The 18319-nt window shown below is 36.6% G+C and overlaps 1 protein-coding gene across 1 annotated transcript in view; it reads left to right on the top strand.

Moving 5' to 3' along the window:
• The window catches only part of LOC145678956 (ovochymase-1-like), a 115021-nt gene that overhangs the window by 46521 nt on the left and 50181 nt on the right, over positions 1-18319 (top strand). The window contains exon 7 of the mRNA XM_081749561.1: positions 8126-8522. Within this exon, the coding sequence (XP_081605687.1) occupies positions 8126-8522 (397 nt within the window). The remainder of the gene's footprint in view (positions 1-8125; positions 8523-18319) is intronic.

Below are 18319 nucleotides of genomic sequence, written 5' to 3'. Positions count from 1 at the left end.
AATGAAATAAAATATTTTAACGTTGCACTATTATGCCCTTGAGCCTAAGATAGACGATGATCGAGGCAAGTGAATGATAATGGAAGAATTGGTGGAATGTCGATGTGGGAGGAAATAGGAGTATCTCGAGAAAACCCACGGACACAGTGTTGTTCACCATAAACTTGCTTGCCCGAGGATCGAACCAGGGACCCCACGCACCAAAGGTAAGAGCTCTACCACTGAGCCACGATACCCCATCATAGAGTTTATATACGAGGTGGTACGATAATACACCGACAAACTGAAGGAGGTGATTTGCTTTGATTTTTCAGTTTAGCGTCACTTTTTTCAGCAGTGAGGCTATATGAAATGTTAAGCTACAGCTTAACATGGGATCTGAATCACATGAGCTCCACCGGGAATCAAACCTAGGTCTCCTACGCCAAAGGTGCATACGCTAATCACTTCGCTACGATGGAGCTTTGAGGAAAATGATAATAGATATGAAAATAAGCAAACACAAAAACTGTCTACTGAATTTCACACAACGGCCAGCACTGAAGTGAAGCAATAAAATTTGAAGTACAGAGATTAGAACATTATGTATTCCACCATCTTAACTACCTCAATGGCCTATGAAATCCAGATGTTTAATGCTACGTTCACAAGAGCTCTCCATTTACTCCTTTCCTTAGCCATCTGGATCCAGTTTCTATTTTGAGTTTTCCTATATTTCTGTAAGATCCATCTTAATGTTGTTCTCTCATTTGCGCCTAGGTCTTCCTAATTGTATTTTCCCGACTGGGTTTCCAGGTAGAATTTTGATAGAGTTTCTGCTATCTATTACATTCTACTGCAACTATATTACCCGCTTGAGTATCCTAGACTTAATGATACTAACAACGTTTGGTAAACCGTATAAATCACACTGCTTCTCGTTATGGAGTTTTTGCCATTTTCCATCCCCGTCCGAATATTGACCTTTTATTTTCAAACAGTTTCAGTCTGTATTCTTCCCTTGCATGACCGATCTTCTGCAGTCGCTCCAGAGGGATGTGTTTGACCATCCATCATATAGCACAATTCTTGCTCCGAGTGATTTCCATATCTTCTTACACCTCAAGAATTTCCTGTCCGGTAAACATCTTGATAGTGATGAACAATTGCAGATGGTTGTCATTCCTGGTTCCTCTCCCAGGAGCGGTGGCTCAGTGGTAGAGCGTTCACCTCCGGTGCTTCGGGTCCTGGGTTCGACCCCAGCTCGCGCCGTGTGGACTTTATGGTGGACTAACACCGTGCTCGAGGGTTTTCTCGGGGTTCTCCCGTTTCCTCCAACTTTCTTCATTTCATTCATTTCTCATAATCACCGGACGTGAAACTTAAAAATTTCATTTCATTTTTTTCCTCACTCCCAGCAGGCTGACTTTTACGACATCAGAATACAAAAGTTGATTTCGCGGTATGACAAGTGGCCAATAGGTTTAAAAATAGTGTCACCTATGCTGTATCTGTGGCAATAAGTAGTTTCTTTGTGCTTTCCACCCTAGGGAAAGTTACATTCTAGTCACGCCTCGTATAATAAATCTTTCATATTCTTTCCGGGGCGATTGGGTTTAGGAGAAATTCACATTTACACAAAGTTCGCTTCGATTCTTAATGGAATTAAATAGAAATTAATGCGCCACGTGCAGCCCTATGGTATAGCAACGTAATGATCAGGCTCTTGTATACGTGTATATTATTTTATAATTATTTTGGTATATAAATTGTTTTATAAATTTTATTGTTCTTTCTTTATATGCTTTCCTAATTGTAAAAGAAATTATGAATCGAGTCAGGGGCGGATCCAGGACCGACTTCTGGGGGGGCGGTGGGTTGTCATAATGCTACTTAGAGCTACTTTTAAGAGCTTCAAACTCTGGGATGGGTTTTATTTATATATATAAAATAAGAAAGTTTCCTCTTCTGGGGGGCAAGCGCCCCGATCGCCCCTCTTGGATCCGCCACTGAATCGAGTAGGGTATTCTTTTATAATCAATTCTATTATCAACGACACTGAGAAAAAGCCTTTATCCAGGCAGCGGTATGTTGTACAAATATACGGAAACTACATGGTTACTACCGAAATTTGTACGGAGCATACATTATGCATATGCTACATACGTACTGCTTTTTCGCCGCTTAGATGTTACATCATGTAGCTGTAGGGTGTCTGACATTTAAGTCTTCCGTATATTACATACATATACGTATGTTACATACGTCAGCTATATGTTACATACGTCAATCTGTATATGGGATCCTTACCGCCTATATACAGTCATACGGAAAGTACATATTGTAAGGTTCCGCAAGTCTACACGTCATGCAATAATCACGTGTGAACTACATGTTTTAATAGTAAATAAAAACAAACAGACGACGGTCCCCAAAGAGGAGTCGCTTACCATCGCCAACAGTAGGAAGGACGAGAATCAATGAAGAAAGCCAACAATACAGGATAAAAGGAAACTGCACGCCTCGACCAACATCAATCTTCCCAAATCCCGAGTACATTTTATTGTTCTACCCAAGAAATTTTACAATATAAACTGAACACCTATACTGACAGTACAGGGTTTTCATAAAGTCTAGACGGATTTAATTTGCTTATAATTTTCATAAAAATGCTAATAATGAAATCAAATAAAGTGCAAACGGTAGCGGAAGGATTAAATTTTTACTTGGCAGCACTGTTAGATAAGCGCCAACTCTGAACACGTTGAGAGAGGGAGAGGGAGGGCAAGGGTCAGTTTCTTACCAAATTCCATCCATTGTTGTTTTCATTGTTGTATCAATGTTGACTGTTAAAAGTAAGTTGTAAGCTGTATTGGTGTGTGTGTCTTTTAAAGAAATAAATAAATGAAAAACTCCTCTGAGAAGACTATTTTTTTTTTACCGTATCAAAGATGGCGTCGGTGAAAGAGAAAGCGCAATGTGTTCTGTGGTACGCAGAGCTAAAATCACCAATTCTGGTATGTCGCAAGTTCACCAAAGAGTTCAAAAAGCCGGCACCGACTGAGAATGCAATCCGAAAGTGGCATGCTAAGTTCTTGGAGACGACCCCATACGCAGATGAAATTATTGGAGATTATCAGTGCGGATTTAGACGAAATCGATCAACTATCGACCAAATATTTACCATTCGCCAAATACTCGAAAAGAAGTGGGAATACAATACCCCGGTACATCAACTATTTATTGATTTTAGAAAGGCTTACGACTCGGTTAGGAGAGAAACATTATACAACGTTCTTACAGAGCTTGGAATACCGAGAAAGCTAATTAGATTAATTAAGATATGTTTAAGTGAATCCCAAAGTAAAGTCCGGGTAGGAAAATTTTTGTCCACGAGCTTCCACGTCGAAAATGGCCTGAAACAAGGAGATGCGTTGTCGCCATTATTATTTAACTTTGTGCTGGAATACGCCATAAGGAAAATCAAAGATAGCAACCAGGGCCTAGAGTTGAACGGCATTCACCAGGTTATGGCATATGCTGATGATGTAAATTTAATAGGGGATGATAGGAGAACAGTAGAAATAAATGCAGAGATATTATTAAACGCTTGCAGGGACATGGGTTTACAAGTAAATGCAGAGAAAACTAAATACATGGAAGTGCGTCGGGACCGTAATACGGCAAATTGTGGATGCGTTAAAATATTAAATAATACTTTTGATAAAGTGGATACTTTCAAATATTTAGGATCAATATTAACAGACGAAAATCATATTCACGAAGAAATTAAATGTCGACTAAAAGCAGGGAATTCGTGTTACTATTCGGTTCAAAATCTCTTGTCGTCGCGAATTCTGTCGAGGAATTTGAAGCTTAAAATATATAAAACGATAATCATGCCTGTTGTTCTGTATGGTTGCGAAACATGGTCGCTTACTCTGAGGGAAGAACATAGACTGAAAGTATTTGAGAACAGGATCCTGAGAAGAATATTCGGACCCAAGAGGAACGAGAATGGGGAATGGCGGAAGCTTCATAACGAGGAACTACATAGTTTATACGGTTTACCCAACATTGTTAGGGTCGTCAAGTCTAGGAGGCTTAGGTGGGCAGGTCATGTAGCTAGAATGGAAGAAAGTAGAAACGCTTTCAAAGTCTTGACTGGTAGACCCATAGGAAAACGACCATTAGGAAGACCTAGGCGCAGATGGGAGGATAATATTAAGATGGATCTCGCAGAGATAGGAATACAAAGTAGAAACTGGATCCAATTAGCTAAGGATAGAAGTCAGTGGAGAGCTTTTGTGAACGCGGCACTGAACCTCCGGGTTCCATAGGCCATAGAGTTAGTTAGAGTTAGTTAGTTAGGAAGCATCCTGGACCGTCCTCGAAGTGGGAGGCCGCCAACATCGCCTGCAACAGTGAGCAGGGTAAGGGAAAGCATCATCAACAGCCCACAGCCTACGCGAATGTGTGGACGTAAATGACGCCCGGTTGGAGGTGTGGCGGTGAATGAACTGAGCTGGTGCAGATTACAGGTAAAAATTTAATCCTTCCGCTACCGTTTGCACTTTATTTGATTTCAATATGAGCATTTTTATGTAAATTATAAGCGAGTTAAATCCCTCCAGACTTTATGAAAACCCTGTATTATAAAACACACGTTTTCAGTTATACTTTATTGCAAGATGTATTTAATCGTACTTTAAGTCCAAAAACTACAGGATTTACGCATGGAACCTACGATTTTATGTACGGCACATACGTTTTTTTCTCTGTGTATTATCTGTTGTAATGTTTCTCGGCAAAAGAATAAGATAAATTATAATTTCCTTCAATTATCAGGAACTTGTAAAGCTTAATAATCGTTGTCCTTCTAAAGAACAAAATGTAAGATTATCCTTAAAATTCTGTGACATCTATAATGGTCGTATTTATAATTGCGCTACTGTACCTACCAATTTGTTGTCATTCTAGTCATAAACGACGCTGCTTGATATTTTACAGTTACAACATTTCTTGATAATACGATGGATAGGTAACCTTGTAATTAGTAGAACTTTTATGATGATTTCCATGGATTGAATCTTGACATTAGTTATTTAGTCGCGATAAAGAAAAGGAAAAAAAAATTACTTCTGCATTGAAGTGACAATTTCTGACAGAATCAGTGCATTACAAATAGTGCTATTAACATTCCAACTCTCAAGTACAGGGCAGGGACGTAGTGTCCATTAAGGCTATAAGGCTTAGCCTATCCATTTATTTATAAATCAGCCTCAAATGTTACTTTTGGATATTGATACAATTAATTTTATTAAAATGGATTTATTTTATAATACGCTATTTAAACATCAAGCGAGTTGAAGCGAAGCTTCTGCAAGAACGCATTGAAGGCTATCGGCGGCTAGCCTTTCGCTTCTCTCATGGAATTAGGAGAATGGGCGGTGACAATCCCTTTCTCGCCACCCTCAGCAGACGAAAACTTCTTGAGCTATACACAAATTCAACATGATGCAACAAAAGTGGACGAATACTCACGAAGGTGACTAAAGGCTAGCCTTTCGGGTGTTTAGCGAAACAAAAGCGGCAGAATGCGGTCTTGTAAGAAAGTTTAGACCAGAGACTATGAAAAATTTAGAAGCTCACATTCAGTAACGAGTTTTGACCAAGAAAAAAAAAAAAAAAGAGAGACACAGAGAGAATAAAAATGTTATGTTATTATGAATAGTATTAATACATCAGGGACCTTATTGCGTACTGGTTTGCGTTATCATAGCGTAAAGTTTACATTTTAGTTTTCGATAATTGACAGTAGTTATAATTGCTTGTATTTTTTTGCGTTGCGTAGCTATCCGCAAGTTTTTCGAAGATCGATATTGAAGGAGCCCTCAGTTGAGGTATGGTTTCTTTTTCTTCATACTTTTAATCTAAAAATAGCTTTTTCTGTAAAAACTCATCAATTGACTGTGAGCTACTGCTCCACTGTTTTCCATTAGTATGCTGATATGTGTTGTTGTGGGTGAAGTGCTTAAGTTTGTCTATGATTTGGGGAAGTTACAATTAAAATCGACCTATAGCTATCCGTTTTTATTTGTTTCTTTGAAACAGAAATAGTGTATGTGTGATATGCGAGTATCGCATATGTAAGGAAAAAGTATGTGTAAGGGAAATATGAAGCAAAACCACTCTTGCTTTTTCTTGCATTGTATGGAAAATATATTGCATGAATCAGCATTTTTCTATCAAGCATTACAGTGTAGTTAGAACACTAAGACGTGATCGTTTAAATAAGGACGGGATAGTTTTTTTTTTTTTTTTTTTTTGAAAGGGGGAGGGGTAACAAATTCAATTTACACTCACATATGCATACAACAAAAATTGCAAGTTTCAGGGGATTGGGCCCGTCCTAGCCACCCTTTAGCTACGAATCTAATTTCAGCCTACCCATTTCAAAACTTCATTCTACGTTACTGGTACAGGGTGATCAAAAAGTTAAGCGACTTTATGAGGAAATGGGGAATCTCATGTAATGTTTATGTTTTATAATAGGTGCTGAAGAACTGAACAGCAGGGGTGGGAAATAAACAGTTTCTTGTGAAAAACCCTCCGGACTGGTTTCTGAACCGTTTCTGGGTTGTGGCCGTTGTTCAGGAACCATTCTTTTTCTACAGAAAGTGATTTCTGAACCGATTCTGAGATGTTAAGGGCAGAGAAGAGCGTTCTAGAACCGGTTCCGAGACATCAAGAAAGTGAAGAGCCGGTTCTTGAGATGTTAGGAGCAAGGTCGAACCGGTTCTGGGAGCAGTTCTGAGTTTCGGCTGTTGTTCAAGAACCGGTTTACGAACCATTTTCATACAAAGTGGTTCTCGGCTCAGCTCTGAGAGTTAAGACAGAAGCGTTTCTTAAACCGGTTCTGATATGATAGGGAAACGCCAAACCGATTCTGACAGCGGTTCTTACATGTTTGTGAAATATCTGAAGAAGACTATGAGAGCAGTGATACTGATACTAGATTTCGGTATGTATACATTTATTGACTGCTAGTGCTTATGTTTAATATTCCGCTGAATGTAATTTGTGTCATATTGATATGATGCATCTGAAAATCAATTCTTTGCTTTATTACATTTTCTTTTTTCTTTCCTTTTTTTCTTTTTGCACTATACGTTCATGTATTATCTCGACATGATCTTACATTAGAGCTTTATCACAAATTTACCTTTCTCAAATTACTGTACTTTTCTTTTTCGATAGTATTGCGAAGTTTATTATTTCATCTATTTTCCACTAATCTTAGTTTGTTCTATAACGTTAATTCTATATTATCACATATAATAATACATAGTTAACTAATGCATGCATTTAATTACAATCATTGTATATTGTATTATGTATTGCACACAAATATCTCAAATTTTTATTTGTATGTAAATGTAAACATAACGCCTTCTATAACTGGAGTTATATAGTCGACTGCGGGAATAATTAAGAAACTAAATCTATTCTGTAGCAACAGCGTATATTCATTATGACAGAGTCATCCGCATTAGCAGCTATCCTTTGATTTAGATTGCCTATACAAAGAAGTAGAAATAGGCGCTCCAGAAAAAAATAATCCTCCATCAAGCGAATATACAATAAATTGAAGCAGACTGGTGGTGTAGTTCACGCACCTTGACTCTCCATCATTAAGATAACAAATTGACTTCTCCATCAGAAGAGTCGCTAACTTTTAACTAATCTCCATTTTTGTCAGAAATGTTTTCTCCTCGTGTAAAGTGTGTGTGTGTGTGTTTTTTTTTTTTTTTTTTTTTTAAGATACGAGGTAGCTGCAAAGTACCCTTGAAATGTGGTTGGCACTTTCTTTAATATAGCTAAAATAATCTTATCATACAATTTCTGTCATAGGAAATAGACACTCAACAAACTAGGAAAAAATTGTTAAGCAAAATGAATATTTGTCAGTCAAGAGAAATTTCTTAAGGAAATCTACGAACACTGGTTAGGGATGTTTATTTAATGTTTTATTTGTAAGATAAGGTAATTTGGGCATATTAATAATAACATAATAATTCTAATGAAATAAGGTTCAGCACGTAGAACTTCTAGCTCTTGTGATCGGCGTTCCTGTATTTTTCAGCTGCGTATTGTTGGTGGTGAAGTGACGGGCGTAAACGAGTGGCCGTTTATGAGTGCTTTGGTGGATCGCTACGATGGTCTTTACTGTGGCTCCTCTATCATTAGTGAGAATTTCGTGCTCACTGCTGCCCATTGCCTGCTAAAGAGATCAGCGAACGAGGTCGGCGTTTTGGTGGGAGACTTCGATATCAGCACGGGAAATGACACAAGCACAGCACAGTTAATCAGAGCTGCAGAGTTCATCATCCATCCAGAGTATAACGTTCAGAGCGCCACTAACGATATTGCCTTGGTTCGGCTGTTGGAGCCTATCCAATACAACGAGAACGTGAAACCAGTTTGTTTGCCATTTCTTTTCAAAGGAGATTCTTTTATTGGTGCCCAGACCACTGTGTTAGGTGAGATACTTAAGTATTTAGTAAAATAACGTTCTTTCTTAGGCTGTCGGGACACTGAGGGTGTAAACTGTTAGAAGCAACTGTTGCAAATCAGTTTTTTTTTTTTCTGGTTCAATTTAGCTCTTTGCTCCCTCAGTGTACGCTGTAGGCGTTCACATCCACAGTAAAACATAAGCACAGACGACAGGCAGTTCAGATTTCAGTCTGCTCATGAACTGACCGAAATGTTCACTACAAAGAAATAAAGGGAGGCATGCGACACTGCTCCAAGTGCCGCGTGGCGTTGGGAATGACCCTGAAGTACGCTCTCGCTTAGACTGCGCAGATCTATTTGAATACATGGAGAGCTTGTTTCAAAGAAATCTAAATACAGTGAAAATGACACGTAACACTTGCTTCCACTCGTTTGCTCCCTTAGTGTGCGACCAGCCTTACAGGTTTCTTGAGAAAAGTTTGAGAATGAGAGATTGTAATTCACTTCTAGATGCATTTTATAAGGAGCTTCCATATAGGTAAGAAACTCATGAACCTTTGGTATTACTATTGTTATTACAATTTAGCCAAAAAAATTATTGCCATTCTAGAGCAATGATAAACAAAGAGCAATACAGTGGATGGATGGTACGTACCTTTAGGTTTCAAAGTAATCTCCGTCAGCATCAAACACCTTCTGACAACGTTCTTGCAACTGCACAATACCCTGATAATAAAACTCGGCGGTCATGGATGCATAAAAGTCCGTGAGTGAGTTCCGCAAGTCTCCCTCCTTGCGAAGGATCTCCCACGGAGGTGTTTGCCGATGGAATGAAACAGGTGGTAGTCTGTTTTTCTGAATTCCGGATTTTTTCCGAAATACGGATTTTTTCCGAAATCCGGAATTTTTCCGAATTCCGGATTTATTCTGAATTCCGGATTTTTTCCGAATTCCGGAATTTTTCCGAATTCCGGAATTATTCCGAAATCCGGAATTTTTCTGAATTCCGGATTTTTTCCGAAATCCGGAATTTTTCCGAATTCCGGAATTTTCTGATTTTACTTTCCGGATTCCGGAAAGTAAAAATTCCGGAATTGGCCATCCCTAATATATATATATATATTGTAATTATGGAAAGAAGTTAAAATCTCATGAAGATAAATTTGGTGAATAAGGCGGATGTGGCGGTAAATCACACCCCAACTTATTGATTTTGGCCATTGTGACAATACCCATATTGGCGATTATTGGCGTGATGCGTTTTTTTTTAACTCGTTCACTTTCCCATAATATTTTCCCTCTAGTTAGTCAAAAAGCAGTACATAGTACCCAATGACAATAGTTTTACTAGGTGGAAGGCAGTCAATGAGAAGGATGTCTTTTGTATCCCAAAAACTGAAACCATGATCTTACGATACTTCATGCATATGGTCTTCTTTGGAAGCAGAGAATCAGGAAGCTTTCATTGCTTTAGCTGTTACTTCGTTTGTCGAATATAGCTAGCCATATTTCACTGATGAACTGATTCCTAAAATCAGTAATTAAGAAAGAAACTAACTTGTATTTACAGAATCGTATTCTGATTCATTTCGGTGAAATGTCAGCAGTCACGGCACCGGATTTTTATTAGCGACCTATTTTAGGGTTCCCAACTGTCCCAGTTTGGGCAGGATTAACCAAGAATTCTAAGTCTTGTCCTATAGGAAATCTTTTTGTTCACAAGACGGTTAAAATCCCGGAGTTCCAGCTTCCGACTTTTGAGTAATAAATTTACAGTACGTTGGTTATAAAAACAAATAAATATCTGTAAAATGATAGTTTGCAACTATCGCAATTGCAAGTCTCAGTAAAAGTACGGATTTAAGAATACAGAGCTGAGATGACGACGATTGATCTTCCCAACAGAAGTGCTTGTAAGAAAAACAATTGGCGTTTCATCTTTTCCCGCGTATGTGCATGGAGTTTCTTTTCTTCTTTGCACTGAAAATCCTTCAAAAACAAGACATTTTTTAAAAAGATTGATTTGATATAACATTTTTATCAAATGCAAAATTTAGTTTATTTTTATTGTTCCAGTAAATACTGTCTTGAATACTTTTGAGTGGAATATGGCATAACTAAATGTAATTTTGTTGTTGTTGTTATGATGGTGATAATGATGCTTTTGAGAAATTTAATTTTTTTTATGAGAGTATCTATAAAATTGTAAATTACAGACTTACGAGTTACAATAGTATATATGTATATACAAGTGGGGAAAAAAAAGAAACTGGACTAAAAGTGCGCGCCCCTTCCTAGGCGTAGTAGAGAGTTGTTCCGCCAGATGGGTCTAGTATAGACCTTTCCAAATCAGTTGCCCAAGCGGTATCTGTGTAGGAGGTTATCGTTTGATCATAGTGTTGTTTTTCTCAACTATTTTCGTTTACCCCTGCGAAATTGTTATAGCAGATTTAAAGGAACAAAGAATGTGTTTGAAGTTTTGCTTCCTGCTAGAAAAATCGAGAACGGAAGCTTACCAAATGCTTCAACAGACTTTCAAGAAGAATGATATGAGTCGCGCAGAAGTTTTCGGGTGGTTTGGGCACTTTAAACGCGGTGAAATAGGTATTCAATATCATGCTCACTCTAGTGCCATCATCATCTCGAAACAACGAAAACATTTGTAATGTACCATTACAGTTGAAAGTAATGGCAACTTTTTTACGCACCCTGTACCTAGTAATTTTTTTTTTATTCAATCTCGGTTTAGTTACACAATTTATTTACTCTCTTTACTTCGAGTTAAATATAATGAATCGAAAGGTTTCATTAGTAACCATATTCCCACTGAATAATATATTTTATTTGTATTTTGATTAAGTGTAAATCCCATTTTCGCATATACAAGTCGAATAGTTACAAGATTTACCATTCTGACGTCATACCGAAACATAGTTCCATCATTGGATATAAATTTTCTTAATTTCAGACCAATGTAGAATTTAGTCAGGTACCTAATCTTTCCCTCACCCCCTCTCACTAGTCCATAGTCACTTTCAGATCCGGTTATATCTGGATTTGCCAAATTTCTATTTGTTTTGTAATTTCCGCGGCTAAAGTTTTCGTTCTGATTGGAGGAATTCTCCTACCTCTGGCTTTTTCGGCGCAATGTTATCAGAATAATCGACGACACACTAGCAGGAGCAGCTTGTGATTTTCTTGCTACATATTTTTCGGGAAGGATTCGAATTTCCAAGGAAAACTAAGGTAACATATAATGTAATTCAACAGTTAAAGATTTACAATGGAATAGGAGCCCGGAAAATCCACAAATTTTGGTAAAGAAGCTGCAATTCAGTGAAATAACAAATTTCGGATTTCTGTTTACTAGGAAGCCATGTTTGCTGCACAGCTAGAATAGACAGAGTGAAATAGTGACTTTACTTTCTTTTTCTTTCAAACCATAGATTCAGTTAGGGATTAGGGGAAATACGACCTGGTTTCGTATATTCTATAGTGTATATTTTAAATGTTATTTTTTTTTTATTAAGTGTCTGTATGTAGTAGGTTTTACAATGTTAACTCTCAGAATGGCAGCTTAAGCTAGCGTAAAAGGGCTCCTATCCCCTTTTCCAAATTGAACCAGTTCTAGCGGGGGAATGGGTTAGTTATTGTTTGTTTTAGGGCCTTTTCCCCTTTCAGGGGAAGGGTCCCTTAATAAATCTCGTTAAGGTGCCCCCAGGGCATCAATCTTTAGCAATCATTATGTAAACCTGTTTCAAATAATTGGTCAGGTCAATTGGACCTAGGGTTACCTTTCTCATTTTGCCCCCCTAAATTAAATAGAGCCAACTCTATATACCAGAAAGGAGTACTTTTCTTCAATATGCATGTAATTCAATGGTGTTTGTTTAGTTAATAGTATTTATTTTTATGGTAGTTTGTGTAGTGTTTATAGTGGTGTGTAGTTCGTAGTTTTGTATGAGTGCGTGATTTTACCGTATGGACAGTGTATAAATATGCAGTAGTTTAATACCATTTGTCTAACTCGAAGTATACTAAACCAGAGTAAATATTATAGATTTCTGATTAATGAGTACAAGTATATATTTCAGTACACGGTAAATTATGCCTCCACTACAGCGCCATAGTGCTCGTTTTCGGTAATCAGTTGTTTGTTGACATTACGTCATTGCACGAGTTAGTGATTTAAGTTGTTTGATTTTGGACCTTTATTTCTAAATTACATCCCGTGGACATGGTTTTCGGTTCAGATGAGTATACATTCATATAAGATAGCATGAGATCTTACTGTACTGAAAATTTCAGCTTGCTAGGTCCAGTAGTAATTGAAATATCCACTGAAATAAAGAATACCTATTTTCTTAATAGAAGTCAAGCCCATATGCTGTTACTGTTTGTTTCAAAATGTAGTATTAAATTCTCTTTTCCCGTGGCTGTAGCAAAATTCCATTGTTGCTTTAGTTCTATCAACAAATCAGAAATAGATTAATCGTTGACAATTTAACTTTCAGTGAATACGCACGTATGATTTTTTTTAAACTGCGAAGTAAATACAATTTGGGTGCTTCGAAGCAAAGAGTGCGTGGTTCGATGAATGTTATCGTGTAGTAGTTTGAACGTGATAGATTGTGATAATTATATATTTATTAGTGTGTAATATAAATATGTGTATGGCCTGCGTGAAAATGTATGAAATAGGGTGTCTATAAAATATTACTTCGCGCGAAAATTAGTAGATAATGAATGAATGTAATGATATATTAATAATATGATATAAAATAATATGAATGAGATGATATGACACCTATATTTAAATGGATAGGCCTAGTGTATGTTATATAGTGAAAATATGAATACGTTTACTAAAAGAAATCTCTCGCGTTTTGACTTCTACACCAGTACATTCATCCAACCGAGTTTGCTACTTGGATAGTAAATTGTAGTTGGAAATTGTGTGTTACTTCGCATTTAAGTACCTCATAATAACAGCCCCGGATCTTAAGCCTTTCATCAGATAGGGTAGCATCATGTGGGGATTACTTCTAAAGGTTGACAGAAATGATAATTAAGAAAACTAACCGCTATATTCTGTGATCTTCGAAAAGTATAGGTTTGGTCATTTGTACCTTTAACATTCATTGTCTCTCCGAGATTTTTTTTTTCGTTGCTTACCTTATGTATTTATTATGCAGTGCTCATATAACTCAGTTCGGACTATCCGATTAAATCAACTGCTATTAAATTAATATTTATGTCATTACCGTACCCGGGCATCGACCCCTACCCCCCTTGAATATTTTCGTCTTCTTTTCTCAGTTTCCAAACTAGATAGTGATGGAAATTTATCGATGCCTCAGAATTTAGCGCATTCTGCGAAGAGGAGCTATCGGTGAAGTTTGGCAATAGAAATCACCGATCCAAAATTCAGTTTATTTAATTTTTTTTTATTTTGGCAAATTCTCATTAGGGATATCTTAGCTATTACTCTAATTTCATTACTATTCTGGAATCTTCTAGTTTCTTAGAGTTCGGATGATTTTTTTTTCTTTTGAAATTCTAAATTAACGCCGTCTCTAACCTTCCGGAGGATTCTGGAATCTGCAAGGGTGTTGACCGGATACGGTGAGTGGTGGGATTTCCCTAAAGCCTTTGTCTTTCCGAAAATCCCATCGGGGACACAGACTTGTCTCATTTTTGCAGAGATCTTTTTCGGCTATTTATTTGGTAAGCCGAACCCTTTTTGGCATAAAAGAGAATATTTGGTCCTAGTATGTTGTATACGTAAATTCGACCACTTATCTTTCGTAGTTGTAGTGTTCTGTCTCCTCTCTCTTTACCTATTCTTCTTCTACTTCTTTTCTAGAGTTATTTTTTTTTAATTTTTCAACCTCCCCCCCCCCGGTTTCTGAAACTCATGAAAACATACAATATTCATATCACTTATTTCGATCGTATGTACTAACTGAGACATCGAGGGATGCAATTCGTGGAGGTATTGCAGCACAACTCAGGACCATTTTCGCGATATTCAATTCATCACGGGAGAAACTGACGAGAAGGTACACTATGCTTTCAGATTCCTAGAAACTTATTTGTTATTCAGTGATCGTACAAATTATACCCATTGACGACTGATTTCTGGTTTTCTTTTCTATTGGTTGGTCATATAGTGTGTATGTATTAGTAGTTTGGGCCCACTAGTTTCGAATAACCTTGATTTTTTTTCTTTCTCTGTATATACATCTATATATATGTACTTACATAGTTTGAAAAGTTACGTGCCTGCTCTATTTGTTGTATTTCCACATCTTATGTCAACTTATTAAATAACACCAATTATTTCTTTATACGCGGATCTTTAGTAAATTGAGAATGATTATTGATTATCGGGTTTACATATAAAGTACAATGTTGCAACCTTATGAGGGAAAAAGGTGAATTTTTATAGTCAGGGTTTTTGTTTATTTTGAGCCAAGCAAGCGTGAATACTTGTTGAATATAAACGTTATGTAGAACTTAAATGTCGACGAAATATTAAGATGGATATTAAAGTGAAATTTATTATATTGAGTAATATGAATATATATATATATGCGAGTATGTATGTAAAGGGCTCGGTATTTACCCTGGTTGTGTTAGGTTGCCATAGACTTTTGACACCCGATATTGACCAACTATTTGTGATATACAGTATTACCGCGTAAATTGTAATAAATGACATTTTGTTGAGTTGTTATTGATGTTAGTGACTATTAAAGTTAAATATCATGTTAAATACTGCATGTAAATAACACAAGTAGCAGGTCGTAAGAAAAGTAAAAACTAACCCTAATCCTTATCCAAATTCATTTTGCGAGGTCATAGTGAAATTAGTAAGCTACGAAACAGTGCGCCCCTCCAACGAATCTTTTATCAGAAAACTATGAAACAAATCCTTCCCCTACGATCGGAAACCTAATTATTCAGTGACTAGAATCTTTTGACTACACGATCTATACTAGAAAAAAAAATTAGTGATCTTAAATTCAATGAACTGAAATTTGGTCAATAATTTAGTAGTGTGAATACAGGAATATGGAAATATGTTCCCAATGTTTGGGACTGGACTCAATATTTTAAATCTTGATAAACTTTGAAATTTTATATCAAGTGCTTCAAGTGACGAAATGAGAAATTTATATATATATAATATGAAGCAACTATTTGTCTGGAATTAAAACCAAAACGACTAAATACTCTCATGGACACAAATCATAGTGAATAAAGAGAGTTGAAAAAGGAGTTATTATCGACGTGAGAACAAAGACTCATAAAATTGTCGAAATGTCTCCTTTTGGGACAAAAACTCAATAAAATACTACTAAAGTGTTTTTTTTAAAGAATGATTAACCAATTATAATTTTTTCTTTCTTTTTTCCCGCAATGATATGTATTCATTGCGCTGAATCTTAAATGTATTGACCTTTGAATTTTCATTTTTTTTCTTTTCCTTTATTTTGTCTTTCGTCTTTTGTCGAATTTTTTTTTATGTAATCCAACTCTTAATATATCTAGAAAGAGAAATGTGTTATTTGATCTTGTTGAAAGTAGCTTATTTCTGTGCATGCTTATGAAACATTCTTTTCATGTATTAAATTTTTCCTGTTATGTCAAACTAAGTTTTCTTTTATTGAAATGTAATAAATGTCTATAGAAATGTAGTTAGGTTAGTTTAATTCAACTAAATACAACCTGAAGTATACATTGTCCTGTATGAATGTGTGTGTGAGTGAAATGTAGGTTTAGTATTAAGTGTACCAATTATTGTGACATATATGTGTGACTTATTATAATTAATGGTAGTTGGCAATTAAAGCCATTGAATGTCAATACTTAATTTAAGTTGGCTCTATAAAGTAAGTAAAAAGGACCGAAGTAGCCTGAACGAATGATCATCATGGGAGAACTGTGAATGTCAAAATCTTCGACAAATAGATATGTTAATTTTTTTTTCTTTCCTGTGGTCGATTCTAGCATGCCATCAACTTCGTCGTTTATTTTTTAAAGATTGGATATTAATCTAGAACTTCTGGAAATATTGAATAAACGGTTAAATTAAACTTTCTCAGCTATCTTAGAGCTAGATTCGGATAATTCGGTAGTTGGGGTTAAATGGATCTAGGTCTGGGATATATGGGTTAGCATGTGTCTACCTTTGATCACCTTAATACCAAACATTCACCCAATAGCTATTGGAAATGATCCCAATTCGATAATTATTCACTTTCCCTTTACCATATTTCTCAAAATATCCAGTAATAGTTTCCTCGTTATCACCTTCTTACTTTACCTCTTTCCTCTTCTATCTTCCTTTTCCTTTCTTCATCTTCTTCTTCTTCTATTTTTAATAAAACTGAAAAGGGGGTCGTGACTGGGAATTCTATGTGTAATAAACACGGTCATGTATTTATTTTTATTTTCTTTAGAAGTCCGATAAAAGGTTTTCTCATTTCGATAGAACCTAGTATGTTCGAAATTAAGAAATGGATATTATATTCCAATATAATTAGACATAAGCTGATAGCTTCATGAATATCCCCACCAGGGGTGAAGGGTTCCCACTCACGACTTATTCCATGCATCGCAATTGTTACAGAGTTTTTTTTCTTTTCTTCTTTCTTGCCCCTTATCAGTTTTAGATTGACGAGCGGTGACAGGATTCGTTGTTATGGAAACGGTGGTTTCTATGGCAACGGCCCCCAATTTTCAGTTTTAGAGTGGCGACACGTGACAAGACTGTTGCCATGGTAACGCATGTTTACTGTGGCAACGGATCTGAAAATGCTTATTGAATAATACCAGTTATCATGCCAATCAGTTTTTGATTGGTGAACCGCGACAAGGATGGTTGTCATGGCAACGTTTGTTCCCATGGCAACGGATCTCAGTTTAAATGGCGACCGATAGATCTTAATTTTTTAAGAATGTCAAAGAGTGAGGTTGAAGGCATGTTGAATTGATTACAACATTGAAATTAATAAGAGAAATTTTATAGTCAAGTGAAACAAGTAGAGTCGTTGGCTACTTTGTCATTTTTGTTTCCTTTTCTAAGGGGGAGAAAGAGAAGGAGTGTCAAAATTTTTTCTAAATTAGAACTAAACGCTAGAAGGGTTTCAAGGAAGGAAAGAGAATGGGAGTCCTTTAATTCATGAATAATACTTGTCTGGATAGCGAATAAGTATTTTATAGTATATGTGTATTTTTGATATATATCTTGTCTTTTGTGAAGTGTCAAAGCTATGGCAACAAATAAAAAAGTTGTTTTGTCACAGGACGAATGTGAAGTCACGTGCACTCAATGCACGTTAGATGAAAAAGAGAAAAGATCTCGCGCCCCGCGGAGATTAATAAGATGCACCGGTTGTGGACTAAAATGGATCCACTTTGCTTGCACAAATTTGGATGATACTGCTGAAAATGCAGAAAAAGTTCAAACCGGCGAAATAATAAAATACTGTGAGGATTGTGAAAAGGACCGAGGCCAAATATCTCCAGCGGAGATATCTGACCTCGATGATGAGGAAAAGAATGGAAATCACAGTGATTCTCGGGATCAGACGGCAAACCCGAAGGAAGGAATGTCATCTGGAGGATCTGACACGTCTGCATTAATTCGCCAGATGATGGAAATGGTGAACGAAAAATTCACTAACATGGAAGTGAAAATAGATCAGAACGGTGCAGATCTGAGGCGTGAGAATGCAGAAATGAGACGTGAAATAAATGAAAAGTTTGATACCTCGAAACGAGAGACCGATGCTCGATTCGAGGTACTAAACAA

The sequence above is a fragment of the Thermobia domestica genome, chromosome 2 (genome assembly GCF_964235325.1).
Source record: "Thermobia domestica chromosome 2, izTheDome1.hap1.1, whole genome shotgun sequence".
NCBI classification, from domain to species: domain Eukaryota; kingdom Metazoa; phylum Arthropoda; class Insecta; order Zygentoma; family Lepismatidae; genus Thermobia; species Thermobia domestica.
The sequence above is the reverse complement of the archived record's forward strand: the minus strand, read 5'-3'. Positions and strand labels throughout refer to the sequence as shown.